The 21,009-nt window shown below is 44.2% G+C and overlaps 1 protein-coding gene across 1 annotated transcript in view; it reads left to right on the top strand.

Annotated features, from left to right (window-relative positions):
* Positions 1-208: 208 nt before the first annotated feature.
* The window catches only part of neo1a (neogenin 1a), a 220,984-nt gene continuing 200,183 nt past the window's right edge, over positions 209-21,009 (top strand). Inside the window, exon 1 of the mRNA XM_080458855.1 lies at positions 209-328. Coding sequence (XP_080314981.1) covers positions 247-328 — 82 coding nt within the window. The 5' untranslated portion in view covers positions 209-246. The remainder of the gene's footprint in view (positions 329-21,009) is intronic.

Here is a 21,009-nt window from a genome sequence, read left to right as displayed (position 1 = left end):
TCTGCCTCGACCAAGTTGAGAAAACAGTCTGTAACCTGCGGCTCTCTCCTTCCAGCTTCCATGTTTCAAAGTACCTGGCCCTGGATGTTCCTGCACAATTTAGGACTTTGAACTTTTCTCTTTTTTTGGGGGGGAGGGCCATCTCTTTATGCATTTTGGGGATTTGAAGGATTTATAAATTTTTTTTTTTTTTCTTTTTGAAAGAGAAGCTTCTTGAAGCCTGCAAAGATTTATTCGTGAAAAGTGATGGCCGAGCGGGGAGCTCTGTGGCTCCTCTCTCTCCTCTGTCTCACCTTTCTCTCCACCGCGGCGAAGCATGCAGACAAAGGTAAATCCCCGCAAAAGCTCCGTGCGTGCGCTGCGCGTTTTTACGCATCCGCTGTGAGTGTGTGTGGGGAAACTTGGCGACATTGTAGCAGGAGTTTAAAAAAAAGAAGAAACGTGTCGGACGTGGTGTGGAGAGGGGGGGCATTTCTACTCTGTTCAACTCAGATACTCTGATTACCACGTACTTTTAAAAAAAAGTAGCCTACTTTCTCACACTAGTTCTGCTTCAAACGGGGAAAGCAACACGCTTTCTGAAACACTCCGTCCTTTTGTCTGCACCCAGAGCTGTTGCTGCTCTCTGCTTGTCTCTCAAATCATTCCCAGACTGTTGTTACACACACACACACACACACACACACACACACACACACACACACACACACACACACACACACACACACACACACACACACACACACACACACACACACACACACACGCGCGCGCGCGCCTGTGGATTATGTGCAATTAAATTACAGACACCAAGGAAGTGCGTCCAGATGTGTGTAAGAAGCTATGTGGTGGACCTCTTGGCTGAAATCTGGATGGAAAGAAACGAAAATATCCCCACGCACAGAGTCATTAAGTGTTGAGCGTCAGGTAATAAGCCAGCATCATCAGTCCTGCAGACATCTCATTACCTGGGCGTCAATACATGTTTAGCTGATGGATAAACAGAACCCAATTCATTTGCTCCTGTTAATTGTTTTGAAGTGAGGCCACTGCAGTGCTGCTCCTCTGGCTGCTGCTGCTGTCACAAGAAATCCACTGCCACGAGGAGTGATTGCTTCTTATTTCACATTAATTACAATATCTCTATATACAGTAAGTGTGTGTGTGCTTTTCAGCATCAGCCTCAAAGAAGCCATGTGCTGAGTGTCTGGAACAAATTGGAGAGTCATGAGAATAAATATCCTCCCAGGAGTGCTTCAGCTTTTTTTTTATCGCGTTTCCCCATCGTGACAGAGTCATATCTTCATCATTTAGGCTGCGAGAGACTTGACAGCATGTGGTCTGGAAAATTAGGACTCTCGCTGGCTGTTGTGCGATGTGGCCCAGTTTCGCTCCCATCTTCCCTGTGCTATGCAAAGTAGCTGCATGTGAGTGTCGGAACAGGCAGACAATGTGCTTCCTTTTTTTTTTTTTTTTGAAGGTGTGTTGTTTATTTTGTCAGTTAAGAAGAATGAATGTGCAGAAAGAGTGACGGGCCTCAGCGAGCTGTTGGGCTCTCCTGCGTGTGGAGCCTGATGAAAGACCCTCTCCTGCATGAAAAGCTCTCTGCAGTAGTGGAAAAGAAGAGAGAGAGAGAGAGAGAGAGAGAGAGAGAGAGCCCCTCCTTGGCTTTGCTGGAGATCAGTACAAAAGAGAGATGGGGGTAGGGTGAAACAGGCCGACTGTCTGGAAAGTAATAAAACCAGGAGATTAAGGGGTCCGGGGAGTTCCTTTGGGAGCTTTGATTGATTCCAGAGAATTGGACTGGGACCCACACGCAGAGAGAGTCTCAAATTACTAATTGTGGGGTCTCTTTAGCTGAAAATATCTGTTTATCCAAAACACATTTCTCCTGAGGTCCTGACTGTGGCCAGGGCTTCTCTTTATCAACAGTTGTGGAACCAAAAACTCCAAGTGTTTGCTTTAGTGTGGGGACACGCTTTCTCTGAATTCTCAGCCAAACTTGTTGCTGCTTCTTGTGCTCTTCCTCCTCTCACGAGTTGGTGCAACTTTAGAAATGCCTTTTGTCAACAAATCTCTGTCGGGAGTGTAAAAATCCATTTAGCCTCTATCTTATCTGTGTAATCCCGCAGGGAGGGAACTGTGTGCTGATTGTCTCCCGGTGGACAATGCAAATAAGTTGCTGAAATGTGTAAACATTTGGCAACCCCCCCTGCCCTCTCCAGCACACTCTCTGGGCTCTTATCCACACAGACCACCTTGGATGAGGCCAGACTTTACCAACAACTGTTGTTTTTTATTCTTTGGTGCATTTAAGGACTTCTGTGTGGATTCTTCTGCTCAGAGAATAATTTACCACCCTTGTGTTGTTGGGGGGGCCGGGGTGGTCCGTCAACCTGCTTTGTGGGGAAAATAATTGAGAAGGCTTGAAGTTTTTCGGTTCGATTTCCTCCACAACTGGCAGCCATTAAAATTGCGTCTCGGAATAGCGGCGTCTCTTCCACACGTACGCATCGCGTTGTGGTGAGTTTTGGAGGGAGCGTGGCGTAGAGTCCTCTGCTGCCTCCGCCGTATAGCCAGTGCTGTTTACTGATCATTTATTTATGGGCTCCAATCGCTCATAAAGTCCTAATGACCTCCATCCACAGAGAGATGGATAATTGCACATTTGGCCAAGTATTTGATTCATGCGCTTCACTAATGAAAGCAACCCCATTAGGATTGCTCCAGCTCACTGTTGTGGGGGTTCGGCGTTTGTTGCCCATTGTGGAGAAGACGGGGCGGCGAGGTCGGCGCAACAATAAAGATAACAGTGTAAAATAACAGCTTTGGCTGCGGCTTGATCCTCTTTGCCCTTTTCTGCTGCTAAATCGTCTTGTGCAGGTTTGTGGAGGGCTGCAGTGAAAGGAGCCATTCAAATCATTTGCACTAACTGTCGCAGCAGTTTATCAGCTGTAATTGGCAGGGTGAGATGCGGGGATCAATATCCCCTGAATAGACGCTCTGACATCTGCTGTTGCATCTTTTTGGTGGTTGGAGGTCAGTGCAATCACACGCTTTGTACTTGGAGCAGATTGAGCGTACAACCAAGAGGTCTTTTGTTCTTTGATTTGATGCAACACGGCTGCTGAGCTTGTTGATTTTCTTGATACTGCTGCTTTACTGTCACGGCGGAGTGTTTTTCAGTGTGGGAGGATGAGCCCTCCCCCCTGAATCCTCATGCCACAAATTCTTCGTCTCACAAAAAAGTTGTTATTTTTAGTGGAATGCCAAACTTCCTCATGCTGCGTACGTCATAATATAATATTGTTGATGGCTATTGGGGTCCAAAGGTAATGTAATAAACCTAACTCAATGTGTTTTTTGCTTGTTATATTTAGTCTGCAGCTCATTTTATAGTTTTTGTTTTCCTAAAGTTTTGTGCTTTAGTAAACTTTCATTGTATCTTTGGTGTCCGTTCACACAAAAACGTTGCCTTTTCACTGGAAACGTCACGTAAACAAGGCCGAAATTATGAGTATCATACCGGGAGCCTAACGTTTCTCCTGGAGCTGGAAGTCTTTAACCTGGTGGAGACAAACTCTTCAGGATTGATGAAGACCACTTGATCCCAGTGGTTTTTCCTTGGAGCGTACCAAGAGGCTCACAACATTAGCGCGAAGCCAAACACTGCTGAACCAGCCGGTTCCTACAAACGTATGAAAGTGTCCTCTTAATTTTTGAACATGTCCCAAATATGAGTTTCAGATACATACAAGTGGTCCCCGGACCCCAGGTTCAGCACCACCAATTAAAACGAAGTGCAACAACATCCCCATCATTTGCACCGTGAAAAAAAACCCCACCTGTCATGCCTGAACACGCACATGGTTTGATCCCATTTCCCATCGTATCAAAGTTTCACGCATCAGCTGCTGGTGTGGATATTTAATGTCTGCACACCAGACTGAAGCTGCAGAAATACATTTTAATCCACTATTTTTTTTTTCCTTTCTTCTGTTTATTGATCGCGGTGCTCTTTAAAGCAGTTACTGATTGTGTTTCCCCAGTTGCATCTGAGGCGTAGCCTGCTGGTGAAGCTGGGTGGGTGGTGGGGTTTCTGTGGAAACAAAGCAAGCCTGCATCGTGGCCGAAACCTCCGAGGGGATCACGTGGAAGTTCTCGGCTTCCGCTGCGCCCCCTGCTGAGATGAAATGGCTACTAGGCTGCAGAGACGCACAGTTGGACGACTTTTTCTGCCTCTCGTCGAGGGAGAGGTGTCACTTATGGATGATGGATGAGTCATCGCAGTGTCGAGCCCGTTATACTGACCTTGAAGATGTTTACAGAGCCAAATGGCATTTCTGTTTCGCTGGTTTAGAATCATCTCTGAATTTTAAAATGCTGGGTTTTGTTTTCTTTGTTTTTGAATCAGGCACTTAGAATTGTTCTTGAAAGCACTTCCAGGCCAACACACTTACCTCACCTTTACACGTCATGTCAAGAGAAGCCTCATGGTAACATTAAGTAAAATGTATTTCTCTTGCTCCAGAAATTGGTTTCCAATGTTTTTGTTGTTTGTAAAAATCAAATTTATTATTCCAAAAATGAAGGGAGGGCACAGTCGACGGATCACATGGTTTGCCATCTTCGCCAGCAGCTGCAAGTCCTTCCTGTTCTGTTTCTCCAGAAGAGCAGCAGGTCGCCCAGGTGATCTTGAACGTTGGTGGGAACTTCCCTTATTTTGTAGGGGTGTTAGTGTCTCTGAGGTGGAGGGAGTGCTTTGTTGGTTATAAGACCTGTCACATCGCCACCTGCTGCAGGTCCTTCCTGTTCATTAGGCCTGCTGCTGTTTAAGCCTCATTTACACGACGACGCTCTCAAGTCTAAACGTAAAACTATCATTGGTTTCACAGTTGACCGTCGATGTAATAACAGTGCAACGTGGTCGTCTGTCCACATCGTTGTGTAAATGTGACCTCACAGCGAAACATTTGAGGTTTATGTTCGGTCAAAGTGAAACTCTCTCCTCAGTGATTCCACATTCTGTTTCGGTTACTTTATGGTGAACCTGAGGATTATTCAAGCTGTAATTTCAAATATATCTGCCTCTTGGTTTCCTGCTGTGAACCCTGAACGCTCCAATTTAAGCAGGTGCCAAAGGGGAACAGGTGTTGTCCTCAGACTTCCCCTCTCGCTCTCTTTGTGCTTTGAAAGGCAGCGGCAGCCTATTCCACGTTGTTGGACCGGTCAGTTCACAGAAAGCCGCTCACATCAAGTGCTCTCCTCTTAAAAGCTGAACTTCTCTCGGCTTCAGAGGCGCCCCCGCTGTGCCCAAAGAGATGTCAGACGCCAAACCTCTTCCAATCCGGCTCCTGCCTGTCGTCTTTGTGTCTGCTGCTTCTTTTATGTTGAAAACAAACAACAAGAAAAAGAGAGACTCGTTGGGACTTTGAGAAAGTTGAATAGTGTCTCGAGACTATAAAGCTGTCCACACTGGCCTGTGTGATGTTTCCTTTGAGACTCTGGTAACCCCAGAGACACTGCATCAACAATATTCTTTGTCTTTTTACTGGGAAGGGAGGGAGCTGGAAAAAAAAAAAAAAAAGTTGTTTGCTTGGCAGATTTCCCTTTAAAAATAGAACAAAATGCTAAATTTCTAATTTGCTGTGGCGCTGTTGTGCTCTGCAGGCTTTCCTGTTCTGCTGTGATTGAATGATGCTCAGGCTTAATGACCTGTGGGAGATCCGAGTCTTTCCAGTTTCCTCGGTGCTGACGCACGCAGCGGCGGTGCGAGCGGAGCATGCGGAGCGGAGCATGCGGAGCGGAGCATGCGGAGCGGAGCCTGGAATCATGGCGACGTGTCAATAACAGTCATCTCTGTTTTCTGTGCCTCGGTGCGCGCCGGCTATAAGGCAACTTGTGTCATGGTCTGGAGAGCTGAGCCGGTCACGCTCTGTTTCTCAAGCCTTACCGCAGTCCCGCACACACACACACACACACACACACACACACACACACACACACACACACACACACACACACACACACACACACACACACACACACACACACGAATTGTGTGCGTTGTGTTGATCCAGGCGCCTTTGTTTGTTTTTTTTCTTTTAAGTCTGTAATCATCTATTTATTAGTGTATTTCCTCTATTTTGGGATTACAGTATCATTTTGTATATTGGTAAATAAACACTGAAAAAAAAAACAGTCAAAATATTTGTATTGACGTAAATGTCACGTTTATCGGAGTATTTATACTTTATAATTTGTACTAATACTTAGTTCACACATGTAAGTGATGCTACTTCATGAGTTATGAGTCCATCCATCCTAAAATGTAGGTATTAAAAAACTAATGGTAGTAGTTGAATGTGATTAAAAAGTTGTACTTTGAGTATATACTTTAAAATTTTGTATTTCTGAAGTGCAATCCAAGCAATTTAAACTAAAAATTATCCACTTGTGCTTAAACTAAATTTAAAGAAATCGAGCTGAACTGAACACTGTCTTCTGTCTTGGATTAATACAGTGTTTGTATTCTATTCTATTCTGTTCTATGTCGACTCAATACTGCCCCCTTTCACCAAAAAGCGACATTACTTGAATTTTCCATACTGCACCTTCAAAATGTTAGTAATTCATTTTTCTTTGGTCAATAAACTAGTTCATTTATCTTTTGAATTATACCAAATAATTCAGTAAAATTATTACACATTCGCTACTAGAAATGTCAGTGAAGGCCCGATTTACAGAACGTTTCTGGTGAAAATGGCAAATTTTTTCATTTTCGTTTCAGAAAAGTTTTGTGTTTCCACAGCCACATTATGAAAATGATGGAAACTGTAGAAATGCTGAAGACCATGTTTTGGGCATGCAAGGCCCCTAGTCTGTCTGTCTTTGTAATGAAACCACACACACATGCACACAGAGAGCAATCCACCATAAACATTAACAGATTGTCATTACGGTGACTGTCAATGATCAAACTACCAAGAACTTGTAAATGAACAACCGTTTTCCTCCAAAACGTGGCCGAAGTCTGGAATAAGCCACTGCGTAATTTTAAGTAAGTTAAGTGCTTTTTACCAGGAAAAAATGTGAAATGTGAATAAAATCTGTTTGATATGTCTGCTGGGGCTGGTAGATCTGTTCCGAGCTTCATTAACCAATTTAGTTCCGGTGGTTTAAAAGCGTGGGACAGTGAGCGTCCGACTCTGAAGGGATTCGTTGGGAAGGCCTGGAACTAGTGGCAAGTCGATCATGATCCGCTGCAGCGTCTGGACGGGAGCGGCCCTTCTGATCACACTCTGCACAATACTTTCTTTAACTTGTGATCATTTCTCCTCCGTGACGACAAGCTGGCAGGATCTCTGCCATGTGGACTCGCTCGTCATTGCGTGTGGAGGGTTTACGTCCAGCCTGTCCTGCACGCTCTTTTTATTTATTGAAGCTTTTACTGGAGCAGCGCGCCGCCTTGTAAGTGAGAGCAAGCCGCAGTCTCGCCCTGTGACGCATCCTCTAATATTTATGTTCTGCTTGCCTGCAGTCACAGTCGGTCTTGTTCTTCAGGACAGCGTGTTATTGTCCACTGCATGCAAAAAAAAAAAAAACGTCCAGGAGCAAAGCTTCTGTGATTCAGCGCACATCTTTTCTAAGTGCAGCATGACAGCAGATAATGGCAGTGTGTGGGTATTGATGTTCGCTAAAAGGCCTTTTCCTCCCGGCTTGTTATTGAAGCTAAACCTTAAAGAAATGGCTATACCGGCTCGTCCGAAGGAATCATTTCACCAGCTCAGTACCACTTCTTTCCTCCCAGATTTTTTTCCCTCAAACTTTTTGCCATTTCGGTTGTGCAGCGCTGCTGTTGTGGTGTCTCCTGTCGACGGTGGCAGCTGCCTGGGATTATGACACATGCAAGCTGTGCATGTCAGATGAGCCTCAGCTAATGTGTGCAAGGCTCCGTTGTACACAAAACTGTTTTTACAACCCCGGGGGGGGGGGGGGGGGGGGGGTGTAACAGGCATTTCTATTAAAGTAAGATCTCTTAAGCCTTTTAAAAATGACTTAAAGTCCTGTCTTTTTACTATACAAAGCCACTGTGGAGTATTGTGGTAAAGTTCTTGTGACACTAAATGGATGGAAAAGAAGGCTGACTTTGTGATTCGCTGTTTTTAGTTCACTTTTGGTATATAAGGGAAAAGTGTGTACTCTGCCATATAGTGACGGAGTGAATGGACAATGGAACAAATGAGCTAAAACTGAAACGATAAAAGGCGGCTATGGTTGAGGATATCGGAGATGATCTGCTGTGGAAACCCCTGAAGGGAGTCGTGCTCAAACCCTTTTTGCCATGAAATCCCTGAGGATGGCCGCCGACTCCGTCTCTGATTTGACAAACATTCCAGTGACACCGAATGCCGGGGTACACACTCGCTCTCACCCACGGACAAAACATGAGCACTGGGAAGCTTTCTGGTCTTAGACCCCGCTGGCGTTTTGAAAACGTCTGTTTACGTGGAAAAGGCAGAAATGCTGAAAACGATGTCGCTGTAATGTTGGGCCACAAGTAGGCGCTGTTCTTTTAATGAAACCAGACACACGTGCACAGAGAACGATATGCTCCAAACATTATTAATGGAACATGGACATTCTTGTGGACAAAGTGTTGTCCGTCTACTGAGCATGTGCAGATGAAGTATTTACTATGGCTGTGGTGCTGTGTAGCAACATTTCAGAAAATTAGTTTTATTCCTTCTGTACAGACGGAGTTGGTACGTTTTTTAAATGTTCCACCTTCGGAGATGTTCTCATGTACCACTCGACGGACGATAAAATCGTCAGATACCAGATTACCGCTTGTTAACAGCTTCACTCAGCGAAGCTTTTCTCACTTTGTTCCCTCAACTAAAACACAGCACTAACTAGTGGCCTGGCATGCAAACTACAGCTTTTTAAACATTCCTGGTGTTCCTCTATACGATTGTTATCAAGCTTTATGAACTTTTCTGAAACAATTACGGAAAAATGAAGCTGTTTTCAGTTGATTGTTCTCGTGTGAACAGGGTTTTACTAGTTTTCAAGTACAAAGAGCCGCAGCTGCCCACAAAGGGGTCCGGGATTCCAGGGTGGGTACCACGGCTTTAGATGAGAAAATGAGAGCGTAAAGCTCCGTGTATTAAAAAAGGCATATCAGCACCTCGTCGTCTGGTAACGTAGACCTCTGGAGCTTTAGTGAAAATGTTATTTGCTCTATTTTGGTAGATGTTCTGTCTTTGAACAGGATTTTCAGTCGAGATAAAAATATACTTGCTTTTCAAACGTTACAATAAGCTGCAGGATAGTAGAAGATTCATTTTCACTAGAGTCAATATTTTACAAAAGGAGCAAAAAGATGAGATTTAAGTGATCAGAAAACACAAGTACAGTATGAAGTAAGAAGAAGGCTGGTTGCAGCGATTACAACTTAATTCCAGTACATTTTTACAACAGTGGTAACGGGAGCTTCTCATGTGTGGTTACGTTAAAGAACCTTAGAATTAGTGCAGATTGTATTTATATTATTTTTCATGTAATCGCTCGGAGTCGGGTTTCTCTCTTGGCAGACGTCCGGGTTGTAAATGAAAAGAGTCTGATTTTCCTTTTGAAATGGATTAATAACCTTCATTTACTCACGCCGTACGTGCCGGAGCTCCTGCATGCTGCACCTCTCAGACACAAATTTATTCTGTGCCGTCTTTTTGGAGGACGTCCAGGGTGTTATGAATTAACCTGGAAGTCTTTTCAATGGTGTAGTTCACAGTGTAGTGCAGTTGTTAAGTAGCTCATGCTTCAAACGGGCTGCAAGCAAACAAGATTCACTGCGACTCTTCCAATGCGATGATGTCTCGCTCATCGCTGCTGCGGCTGCCCGGTCACTGATTTACAGTCAATGCTGCAATTCTCAAACAGGGATGAAATAATAATGATAAACATCGCTGTTTGTCTTCCTCCTTTGTTACGCCAGCTGTGACCCAGTGGGCGGGCGTCTTCGGCTCAAGGTCTCCATCTGATTGGCTAAATGTGTCGACATGCAAAGTATGGACAGTGCATGGAAACGTAATTGATGGCGGTCTTTCGCAATACGTATATTGTGCAAGTTATTTGCAGTGGATGGTGCAGCCCTCCAGGGATCTATACTAATCCCGGCAGGATTTCATAAAAGCATTAATTTCTTAAAATGGATTATTCTGGGGATGCAACCCGGCGAGTACGTAGGCAACGTTGCCCAAAGGTAGACAAGAGAGCAACGTCAGCGGTTTGGAGATTCCTTAATGAGTGACAAAACTAAGACTGTAAATTGTGTTCTGCCAAAATCTCAAGAGGAGGATAAAGCTAGTTCATACAACACCAGCAACTTAATCACCAGAGACATCTGAAGCCTGATGTCGCTCAGTAGTTTAACTCCTCAGTGGATTCTGGATTTTGGCCTTCGAATATTGCTTGCGTGTGGAGTATAAATTAGGCTTAATGGAAATTTAATAAGTAATATCATCCCCAGATCATTCAGTGACTTTGCTCCTCATATTGCGGTCTTTAAAGGTATGTGTAGATGGCAGGGAGCCTCCTCGCTCCCCCTCATAAGGTATCATTCACTCAGTTACACATAGAGCCCCTCAGCCTCCATTCGGTCAAAGGGACTTTTCATTTGTTGACAGGGTGTGGGGGCAGCCGGTCACAGAGAGAGGATTGTGAGCGCTGCTCAGTCCAGCCGGCTGCCGTCGGCTCGTACGCTCTTGGCAACTTTCAACGTGGTGGGATGTGTGTGTACGTTCGGGTGGGTGTTTGTAGAGGCGTATGCCACCCATCTGGAGTCGAACAGCTTGAACCAACTCTCCAGCAGGAAAAAAAAAAAATGTTTACCTGCTTTCATGGAAAGTAAAGTCGACTGTTTTCATTTAGCCTTGAGTTTGTGGAACAGCTTGCAACCAGAGCGTCACTGATTCAGCATCAGGTGCCGGCGACATGTTTAGACAAATAAAACTCATTCTGGGCCATCGAGGGCGGGCGTCGATACCCATGTGTCTTACATAGGCTTTCTCCTTTTTATATTTGCGAGTCCCTTTTTTTTGGTCCGAGACAAAAATTGCAGATCCGCTCACAGCTGTGAATTGTAAAGACGCTGGTCGACGTGTGGTTTGGGTTTGTGGAAGAACTTTGATTTCTAAAAATGTGCTTCGCAAAAGATTTTATGAGATCCGCATGAGTTAAAACCCGATGTTTCCCATTGTAAAGTATCGACATGTGCACTGGCAAACCACACTGTGATTAAGTCGATCAGTCCGACCCAGACTTCAAACTCCGTCCGTTCCGAGCTGCTTCACATGATGTGAAAACTTTTGGAGGAGCTCTCTTTGAAGTTACTGTATTTTTTTTCTTCTTCGAGACATTCTGTGTCTGTTTTACAAGTTAGAAACTAGTTTATCTGGTTTCTGTACTGAAAATCCATAAAAACCACATAACTTCAAAACGCGGTTGTACCATGTTACAACTTCAGCAAGAACAGAAGAAGGTGTTTTTTTTTTTTTTTTTTGTTTTTTTTTAATGCCCCACGGTAGTTTTCCATTGCACTGTCTCGGCTTGTAGAACACCGCAGCATCCTGGATTGTTGATTCTCAGACATTAAGTTTAAACAATTTAAGGTTTAGCGTTAAGACCAGCAGAGGCTCTGTGTGTGTTATGTATACATCCCTTCTGTTCAGTCAACCTCCCAGGTTTATTTTGACTGAACCTGCTGCTATGGTGACCCCCCCCCCCCCCCCCCCCCCCCCACCTTAAAAGAAAAAAAGTCTCCTGGTATTAACCAATGTTTCTGCTACTAAATCCAAACTGAAACAAGTCTTTGAAAAGTGCTTTTTCAGATAGAGGCCCCTTTGTGCTGTCGGGAGCTCCCCTTTGGCATCAGGCTCTCCTGACGGCTGCGACTTCTCACCATGTTATTGGAACTAGTTCCTCCTGCGCTCTGAGCTCATGTAAAGCAGACGGAGGTCACAAAAGGCAGCTGAAATGTTGAAATTAATGCTTCAAGTCGTTTTAACACACAGTCGTGATGTAATGGAATTGGCCATCTCTTTTTATTCGGGTTTCTTGGCCCTTCACAGTTGAATAGATGCTTCTCTCAGCAGCACTCGAGAGATTATGACTTTGCTCCGTTTTCATTAATATCACGGAGTTCTGACAGAATGGGCTTGAGCTCAAACATAAAAAAACCCACCAATTACACCTTGAGATTTGACATGCGCTTGGTCGTAACCAAGGTGAACGCGCTCTGTCTGCCGATCAGATGGAATATCAGGACTGGTGAAGTGACTAACGCAGATTATCGCTTTAGTGTGGCGCCTCTTAGTGGGTGTGAAGCAACACAGGAACATTTTGTTCTCACAGTTTGTGTAAGAAGCAGAAAAAAGTGGTAAGTTTAAGGATGTTAGGTTTGGCTTACCTCAGGAACACATAGCTTCAGCATGCATGATGGGAAGACGGGAATCCCGTTAAGGCTGTGTGATGCTTTGAGCAATGTTCTACTTCCAAACCGTGACTCCAGCCATTCACATGGACGTTACTGGGACACGTATCACACCGAAACATGTCTTTTATGCCTTTTATGGAAACGTATTCCCACATTTAAGTGGCCTTTCTCAACACAAAGCAAGAATGGTTTAGGGATAGTTTGAATTGTTGATTTTGCCTCCAAAGTCACGAGATCTTTATCCAATCGAGCACATTTGAGATGTGATGGACAAACGTGTCCGAATCGGGAACTCTGCGATCCTCAATAACCGAGATCTGCTGCTAACGTCTTGGCGTCTGATACCCACACATCTTCTCGATCTCGTGGAGTTCATGCCACAGAGGGTCTGGGGGGCCTGTGCATTAATCCTTTGGCTGATCAGAGGACATCAAACCTCATGGGAGAAAGACTTCACTAAACAGTGGCAGACAACAGAGGCCATGGTTTCTTTGCAGTCTCCATGCAGTCATGCACCTGGTCAATAAAATGAGACCCCCCCTCCCCCCCCCCTATTTTCTGATGTGGATATTGTCCTTGACCTTTTGAGAAGATTATAATCTCCACTGGTGTCTTTTTTTAATGGAGTCTGATAAATGAGGAGGTTTGGCTCTGATCTGAAACCTGAGCTGGTGAGGAGTCCCGACACTGATAGGTTTACACAATAGCAGGTTAGATTGCTCTATTACTACGTTATGACTGGTAGCACTGCCTCCATTGTGCCCGGCTTTTCAGATGATTGCAAAAATTGGGAATAATTTCCCCCTCGCCTCCTTTTGGCCCAGTGCCAGAATTACCCTGCTGTGTTTCACTCACTGCTGGATGAAGCCGGACAAAACCTGAGCGGCATCTGCGACGACACAGCCTCCTGAGCTGTGTCTAAATACAGACGTGACCTTCTTCTGTCTGATACAGAGGAGGAAGAGGAGGATGAGCTTGCTCGGGAGGATAAGTGAGCGAGCGGAGGTGAAGAGCAGTGAGCCGCTGGAGGTGAGGATTTTTCATGCAGCTTGAAGTGGACGCGATGGAAAGCAGCTGCATCCATTCTTACCGATTCCTTAACCGCTGTCCCTTGAACCTTGACTCCGCCGGCGTCCCCCCTCTTACTCTGGGTCAGTTAGCTGCAGCGGTGGCAGGGTGGATGGCGGCCGGCGGGGAGCACCTGCGGAGGAATAGCAGGCGAGCAGCATTCCATCACAGGACCCCGAGACACAGATGTCATATGAGACTCCAGGGAGGTGGTTGGAGTGGGTGGGGGATGGGGGAAGGGTAGTGGCAGAGGTTTTTTGGCATAGTGGGGCAGTAATGGGGTGGGATAGCAAGCCAGCTGCTACCAACAGCTTCTTAATGAGGAATCCCATCAAGAACACAGGGAGAGGAACATTAATGACTACAGTTAAACTTGTCTGTTCATTTACTCCCCCTGTTACAGTCGCGCCAGGACGAGGTGCTTGACATAGTGGGGAACTTGGTAATTAGGTGTTTTTTTTTTTTTTTTGTGGCGCTGACAGTATTCAGAGACCTGATATAAAACTGCAAAAGGTAAATGGATTTTATCTGGTTAATCAGATGGTGAAAAATGAAAACTGATCTATTTTGATTTTGTTATTAATAGATGCAAGTCATTAGTACATAAATTTTGCAAAACAAAACCACAAATTCAACAAAAGCTGCTGGCGCAGTCGTGTCCGAGAAGAGAAAGTGGACGGTTATTCGGATATCCAAATCCCAGAGTGTTTGGCTGCACTACATCAGGTGACCATGCCACAATGTTGGGGAATAGTATGATGACAACATGAGTTCTGATTAATACAATTAAGTAATAGATGTTGATGTCTTTTGAGAATTGTTCGTCCAAATAACAGTGCTCTTTCTCTTGCCCCTGATTCATACCATCTGACCTTCCCCCTTCAGACCTGAATTGGAGCCGTTTGTTGTTGTTTTTGACCATTTTCCTTGATGTTTATGCTCAAATTTAACATAATAAAATGAAATGCGATTGGTTTTTAACTTCATTTTGAAAATAATTGGATTTCCAAAGGCAACTTCCTGTCAGAGTAAATCCCCTCTGTGCTGCTTGATATGGCTTCCATCTGTAATCGTCTGTAGAGTGGACCGCCGAGTCGCTCCGCGTGGGAACATGAGTGAAAATCACCCAATGTTTGATGATACTTCGCAGTTGGCCACAAGTTTTTATTTGTCAGAACGTTCCTTTGCTTGTTTCGGTTGCTTCCACATTCACTGCGTTCACTAATCTCTCTCTCTGATCACTTCTAACTGGTGGGTGGGCATCAACTGCAGTAGGCCTTCATCTGATTGAACATGTGAATGGAAACATAATCCATCACTGCTCAGTCTTTTACTATATCCATATTGTGATTTATTGTGCAGAAGAGTAGAAACAAGTCGCATTTCAAACAAGCTTGGTTTTTTTTTTTTAGGTAGATTTTCTGTATTTTGACTTTTTGAAATGAAAATAAAAATAATCAGCTTAAAACATTGTCCTTGAGCACATTGTGTTTCCTCCTGCAGAAGTTACACAATCTCAACGTTTCCCTTTTTTTCCCTCTTCTCGTGCTCCAGGCATCCAAACGACGCAATAACCATGAAAAAGAACCATCATCGAGGACGTGAACGTGTGTTTCTCTTGTGAAGGACACTGAGTTTTTATATAACCTTTCCTCTGCGACCTACAATCCAAACGCTTGAATTAGTGGCTCTGGAGAGAAGTGAAATGCTTTTTTTTTTTTTTTTTTTTTCTTTTCCTGCTTTCATACTTCATTTACCTGGAGTGGCCTAAATTAGTCCTGAGTGCATAAGCATGTCATTCAAGCTTTGTGGACACCTGCTGAACAAATTCACTCAAAGAGCACACGTACACACTGACGCGCACACACTGAGCGAGATCCTAAAATATGTCCTGCAGTCTGTTTGTGCCATATGGCAGATAATATTGTAGTGAAGTGTAGCAAGTCTAAATGAAAATTCACCCAACATTATCTAATTAAGCAGGTGTGAAAGCAGCTTAATTCCAGACATTTTTGGCACCTCTCCCCCCCCGGTCCATATTCAGAGCAATGTTAGAGTTCATTCAGCTGGAAGATACAAGTACTTCTTCTTCTTTTTTTTTTTTAAGCACACTTTCTCCTAAAAAGACGATGTCAGAAGTGGTCTTGAGTTATAGAGGGTACTGGTTTTATTTGCCAGTGTGAGACGGCGGGGTGCTTTTTGTTGCTGAGTGACAGGGGACCTAATAATGAAGCTCTCTAACCCAATCAACCCTGAATCAGTGGAGCCCCTCTTTCCCTTCTTTGTCCCTCCACCAATCCCCCGACAGTGCCACTGCATTCCCAGCCTGGCGGGGCAGTGTCTCTGGGCCAGAGCCATGTCACGCACCCCTTTTGGCCCCGAACGACCGTGGTGGGGGGGGTCAGGGGTTCAAGTGCTCCCCATGGGGCGATGCATGGGATGCCTGGTGACGCCGCGGCTTGGCCCCGGCACCGGCCGCATCGGCAATTCATTTCTAATGAGAAAGAAATTGGCTAACCTCACAATATCTTTCCCTCTTGGCTCTAAACTCGCTCTTACTGCCCCTCTCCCATTTTCCCTTTCTTCCACACAGATTTGAAAGGAGGGGCGAGGACAGCCCCTCCTGGCCCGGTGCTGATAGCGAAGCGCTCAGAGAACATTCCTTGCGTGCTAGACGGAGGTTGAGTGTGGATTTTATGGCCTGTGTTTCTGCTGGTCCCACACATACCTGTGGCTCATGTGTATGCTGTTGCAGCTTAGCCATGTTAACCCCTTCTAATGTGTAGCATCTGAAATGATTTAAAAGATAGGGCGACTTCCTGGCAGCTGTAAAGCTTTCTCACTCTATCTATAGTGCTGTACTGCTCTGTACTTTCTTAGTTCTGTCCTGTTCAGAAGTTGAACGTTTTTGACTTATTTATGTTTTCACATTTGAAAAAGAAAATCTTTTATCGGAAACTGCCAAGCTATATTTTAGGCTTGACAAACTATCCCTCTATCCATCTATATAAATGCTTCAAATGTAGTCAGATGCTAGAAAACTACAATAGACCGGCAGTAGAAAGATAGAGGCTATAGAGACAGGATAGAAAACTAGATGGACGATAGAAGGGCAGACTTTAGAAAACTAGGAATCCAACTAGAGCGACAAAGACCGGCGCTAGAAAGGCAGATTCTGGAAACTAGACAGAGCGAGATACATTCTAGAAAGACGTGCTAGAAAACCAGATAGAGTGAGACAGATACTCCAAAGACAGGCGGTTATTAGAAAACTAGGGCCTTGTCTACACGAGTCAAAACCATCTTTTTTTCTCCCTGCCATTCTGAAAAAAATCATTCTGTCCACACGTCACCATGAACTCGGCTCAACAGGATATAGTACTTATGCCAGACCTTTAGGGGGTGCTGTGACTCACCAAATATACCAGAAACGCAGAAGACACAGAGACAAGAGAAGAAGACACGGAGAATACTCCTGCTCTTCCTCGTAATTGAGGAATCCAACATATCACCATATTAAAGTGAAAAGCATCAGTAGCTTCTGCAGCCCGACCTGGAGCATGAAGTCCGCCATTGTTGTGGTTAAGTGACATCGTGGAGGTGCGTCGCGGCCGGGGGACCGCTGGTGGTGATGACATCATTTTCCCCAAATGTGGGTCTTTGCCTGTCCACACCTCAAGGCTGAGCTGGCATTTTGAACATTCCCCAGCCAGGAAGCAGTGTTTAAAAAAAAACCAACAAAAAAACTGTTTCCAGGCTCCAGAACGCTTCGCTGTGTGGAAGATCGGCCAGAAACGATGTGTTTACATGAAACGGCGTTCTCGTGTGGACGTGTGGACGTGTGGACATCTCGGTATGGAGCTGGATAGATAGACGCTACATAGCAACATAGCTACCTAATATCCATCTTGTTTGGCTTTCTAGTATTTATCTATGTACTTTTCTACCATCTATGTAGTTTTTCTGTCATCTCGCTCTCCAGCTTTCTAGTATCTATCTAGTTTCCTAAAATCTGTCCCGCTCGCGATCTGTGTATTCAATTCTCAAATGCACTTAAAACCACGCGCAGGCATTTGGGAGAATTCATTTATATCTCGTCTCACAAAAGGTTTAGGCTGAACATTCAATGAAAATTTCATATGTATGCATTTAATATGAGAGGAGAAAACACTTTTATACATTTGGTGTGGCTTATCGGAGAGGCTACAAGCGGAGAGGAAAAACAGCTTTGAGTCTTTGAAAAGGAAAACGGATTAACAACATGGCAACTCGAAAACTGAATCTTTTTTTTTTAAAGCTAGAAAGCGAGGCACCATCAAAGAGTGAGCAGGGTTCCGTTCAGATGTGTGAAGAATGGGTTGCGTTATTTTCTTTTCCTGCGTATGTTAAATATGTGCGTGCAGCGTTTGTTGGTGGATATGGGAGCGTTCTGGTGGCCACACTGACTTTAATGGTGTTTTTCTGAAGGAAAAGCTCTTTCTAGCTTTCCATTTGTTCTTTTAATCTTCTCATAACTGCCCTGTCAAGTTTGAACAAGTTTATTCCAGCAAGACACCCAATAAAGACTTTTGTATTTCCTAATTTCTGTTGTTCGCCTCTCGGTTAAAAGCCCGATAAAGAAGAAGGTCATCGTCGTGTTTGAAATATTACAATAACAGCACAAAAGTCATTGTCCCATTCAGAAATGTTTAATTAAAGCACATTATCCAAGTGTTTGGGGGGTTTTGTGGCCTGCACGCCTGCAATCTGTATTGATAAGGTTTCCTGAGGGGAAACAATAGTGTGAAATGCAGGAAGCCATTAGGAAGCCAGGGACTCATGTCTCTCCCCGCTGAGTAAATAGTGTCTGGGCCTCCCTCATTTCTTCCACTTCTGAATGAGCCCGGCACTCGCAACAATAAAGGCAGGAAATGAACTGTGCTCGCACAAGAGCGTGCAGGATGCTCATTGTGTTCCTAATTGACCAAACTAGGTTGGCTGATAAAAGGGAGAGTTTGGACAAAAATAAATCAAAGGTAGAAGAATACTGTAGGTGTGGTCCAAAAAGCAGCTAATGAGGCAGGGTTTCATTGCATGATTTTATTAAAGGTTTTTTATTTTTTTGGGGGGGGGTTTGGTGTTCGTGTCCCAACTGACCCAGTTTAGCTGAAACTGGAGCTCACAGCTTGAATCCCTGACTGCTGAGTGGAGAGTTTCTGCTGGGGAAGTTATGAGTTCTGGCAGTCCAGTGCTTTATTCTGCTTGACAGAGGCCAAAATGGAAAAAAAACCAAAACCAACCCCCCCAAAAAACTTGTATTATACAGTTTTCTGTCATTCACAGGCATATTTCAGCTTCAGTGACTCTTATTTCACTGTGTTTACTTCTGCTTGAAGTCAGAATGTTATCAGTAGTCTGGTCCAGGGCCTCCAGCCGCACCACCCATCAGCTGCTGGGACGAAGCTCCTGCTTGAATAAAGGCTTGTTGACTTTGTGAAGTACAATTGTTAGCAGCGGTTGACACAGGTGGAGCTCTGCAAACACTACAGTGTGCGTTTTAGTTCACCACCATTGCAGTAGCAACAGTTCCAGACCGTAGAAGCTGTGCCAGATATTCTAAGGTGGAAACGCAAAACGTTTTGTTTGTTTGTTTGTTTACACGACAACGTTCCCACTCCTTTTCAGTGGAAACGGAGGAAAACACAACTTTCTGGAAATGCATCACAAAAACAACCCACAGCGCCAACTCAAGGCCTTTGCATGCTCACTCCAGAATTTTCAGCATTTCTCTATGAACGGACATCGTTTTCAAAATGTTGCTGTGTCGACACAAAACCTTGTTGTTGCACAAACTGTCCTGGTCAGGCGGGATCAGCAAACTGTAGCTTCAGTCTGATGCTATGTTGAGGAAGATGCTACAGTCTGAATCAGAGCATGGAATCTATTGGTTTTCAGAGTATAACCCCATTCAGCACCTTTTGAAATCCCTTGACCTTGATGCATCATATAGAATTTAAAGACATTGACAGGAAGGACCGATAACACTTGGTACTTGTCTTGTGTGACACCGAACATGCTGCTTTACTTAAACCTGTTTATGATTTGCTAAACTCATCTGGCTCTTTTCTTTCCTCTGTGGTATGCAGACTTGACGGGCAGCCAGACGGCGTTGCTTAAGTTGTCACCTGAGAAGCCCTCCGGGGGGAAAGTTGTTTTGTCCTTGAGTGGAAGAGTATTTGAGCCGTTCTGCACCGGGAGCAGATTGCCAATGTTAGTAGGGATTGAGGTTACGTCTACTCCCAATCCTACTCCTCATTAGACAACATTCAGTGTGTGTTCAAGTATTGCAGACTTTCCCCTTGAGCTCTCGGCTATTATCTTTCATTAACATTTGCTATGCTTTATAAAGTAACGCGTACCAATTATGCACCAACAATCAAGTAAACTCGTTTTTAAATGGCTCTCCTTATCATCGTGCAAAGAATCTGTGATTGTCTGTCCCACTTTTCTGTGCCTGGTGTAATTGATATTTGGTTTGCCCCCAGATTAAGTGACAACTAAGCAGGTTAGCATTTGGGATTTTCCCAGATTAATTCCAGGAGTCCAATCTGAGCGGGCTGGCCGCGCTCCCTGAGTCGTCCCAAATGTCCGCTTTACCTGGGATTTACTGGCATATGAAGGGGAAATGAGATCAGAGGTGGTGATAAATCCTCCCCAGAGAAAATGAGACACACACACGGGATTGTCAACCGCCACTCATGAACTCCTTTCCTGTAATTTGACTTTTGGTGTTGAGGTGGTGAGAGGTGGAGGAGTCCATCACAGAGGTGCTGTTTCAGCTAACATACCACCTGAATAAAAAGAACATTTTCATCCACCAAATGAACTTTGTCTGGAGCAGCGAAACCCATTTCACCTTCAAAAGGAGCTAATCCAAAGTTTAAATCATATGTAAACACTAGCTCACGTTGAATTTGTGAAGTTTAGGGACTCTGATAGAAATCTGTCATTTTTTAACTATTTGGCCATTTTACCATATTAGTGATTCAAGGTTTTTGTAATTTTGCTTTTTTTTTAAAGCCACTTTTCACAATTTTGGGGCTTTTGGGCAGTTTTAGCATCTTAAGTCATTTCAATTGACATTGCAAATTCTTTTTTTGGTGCCATTTTATGAGATTAGCTGTTTTAGCCATTACTATTCGGCATTTAAGCTGGTTTAGATATTTTACTACTTTTAGTTTTACCTTATTCAGCCAGATTTACGCTGTTGTTGCTATTTCATCCCTTTTAGTTATTTTGAACCCTTTCAGCCTTCTTTCCAATGTTGATCACTTATAATGAAAGGCAGTGTGCATGTGATCCATATTTTTGTTGAATTATGTCATTTAAGCATCACATTTGTGACCTTAAGCTGCGAGAGAAAAGTCTCTTTTAAAGATGTTTTTACTGTGCAGCAAAAAAATGGG

The sequence above is a fragment of the Lipophrys pholis genome (genome assembly GCF_963383615.2).
Source record: "Lipophrys pholis genome assembly, chromosome: 2".
NCBI lineage: Eukaryota > Metazoa > Chordata > Actinopteri > Blenniiformes > Blenniidae > Lipophrys > Lipophrys pholis.
The sequence above is the reverse complement of the archived record's forward strand: the minus strand, read 5'-3'. Positions and strand labels throughout refer to the sequence as shown.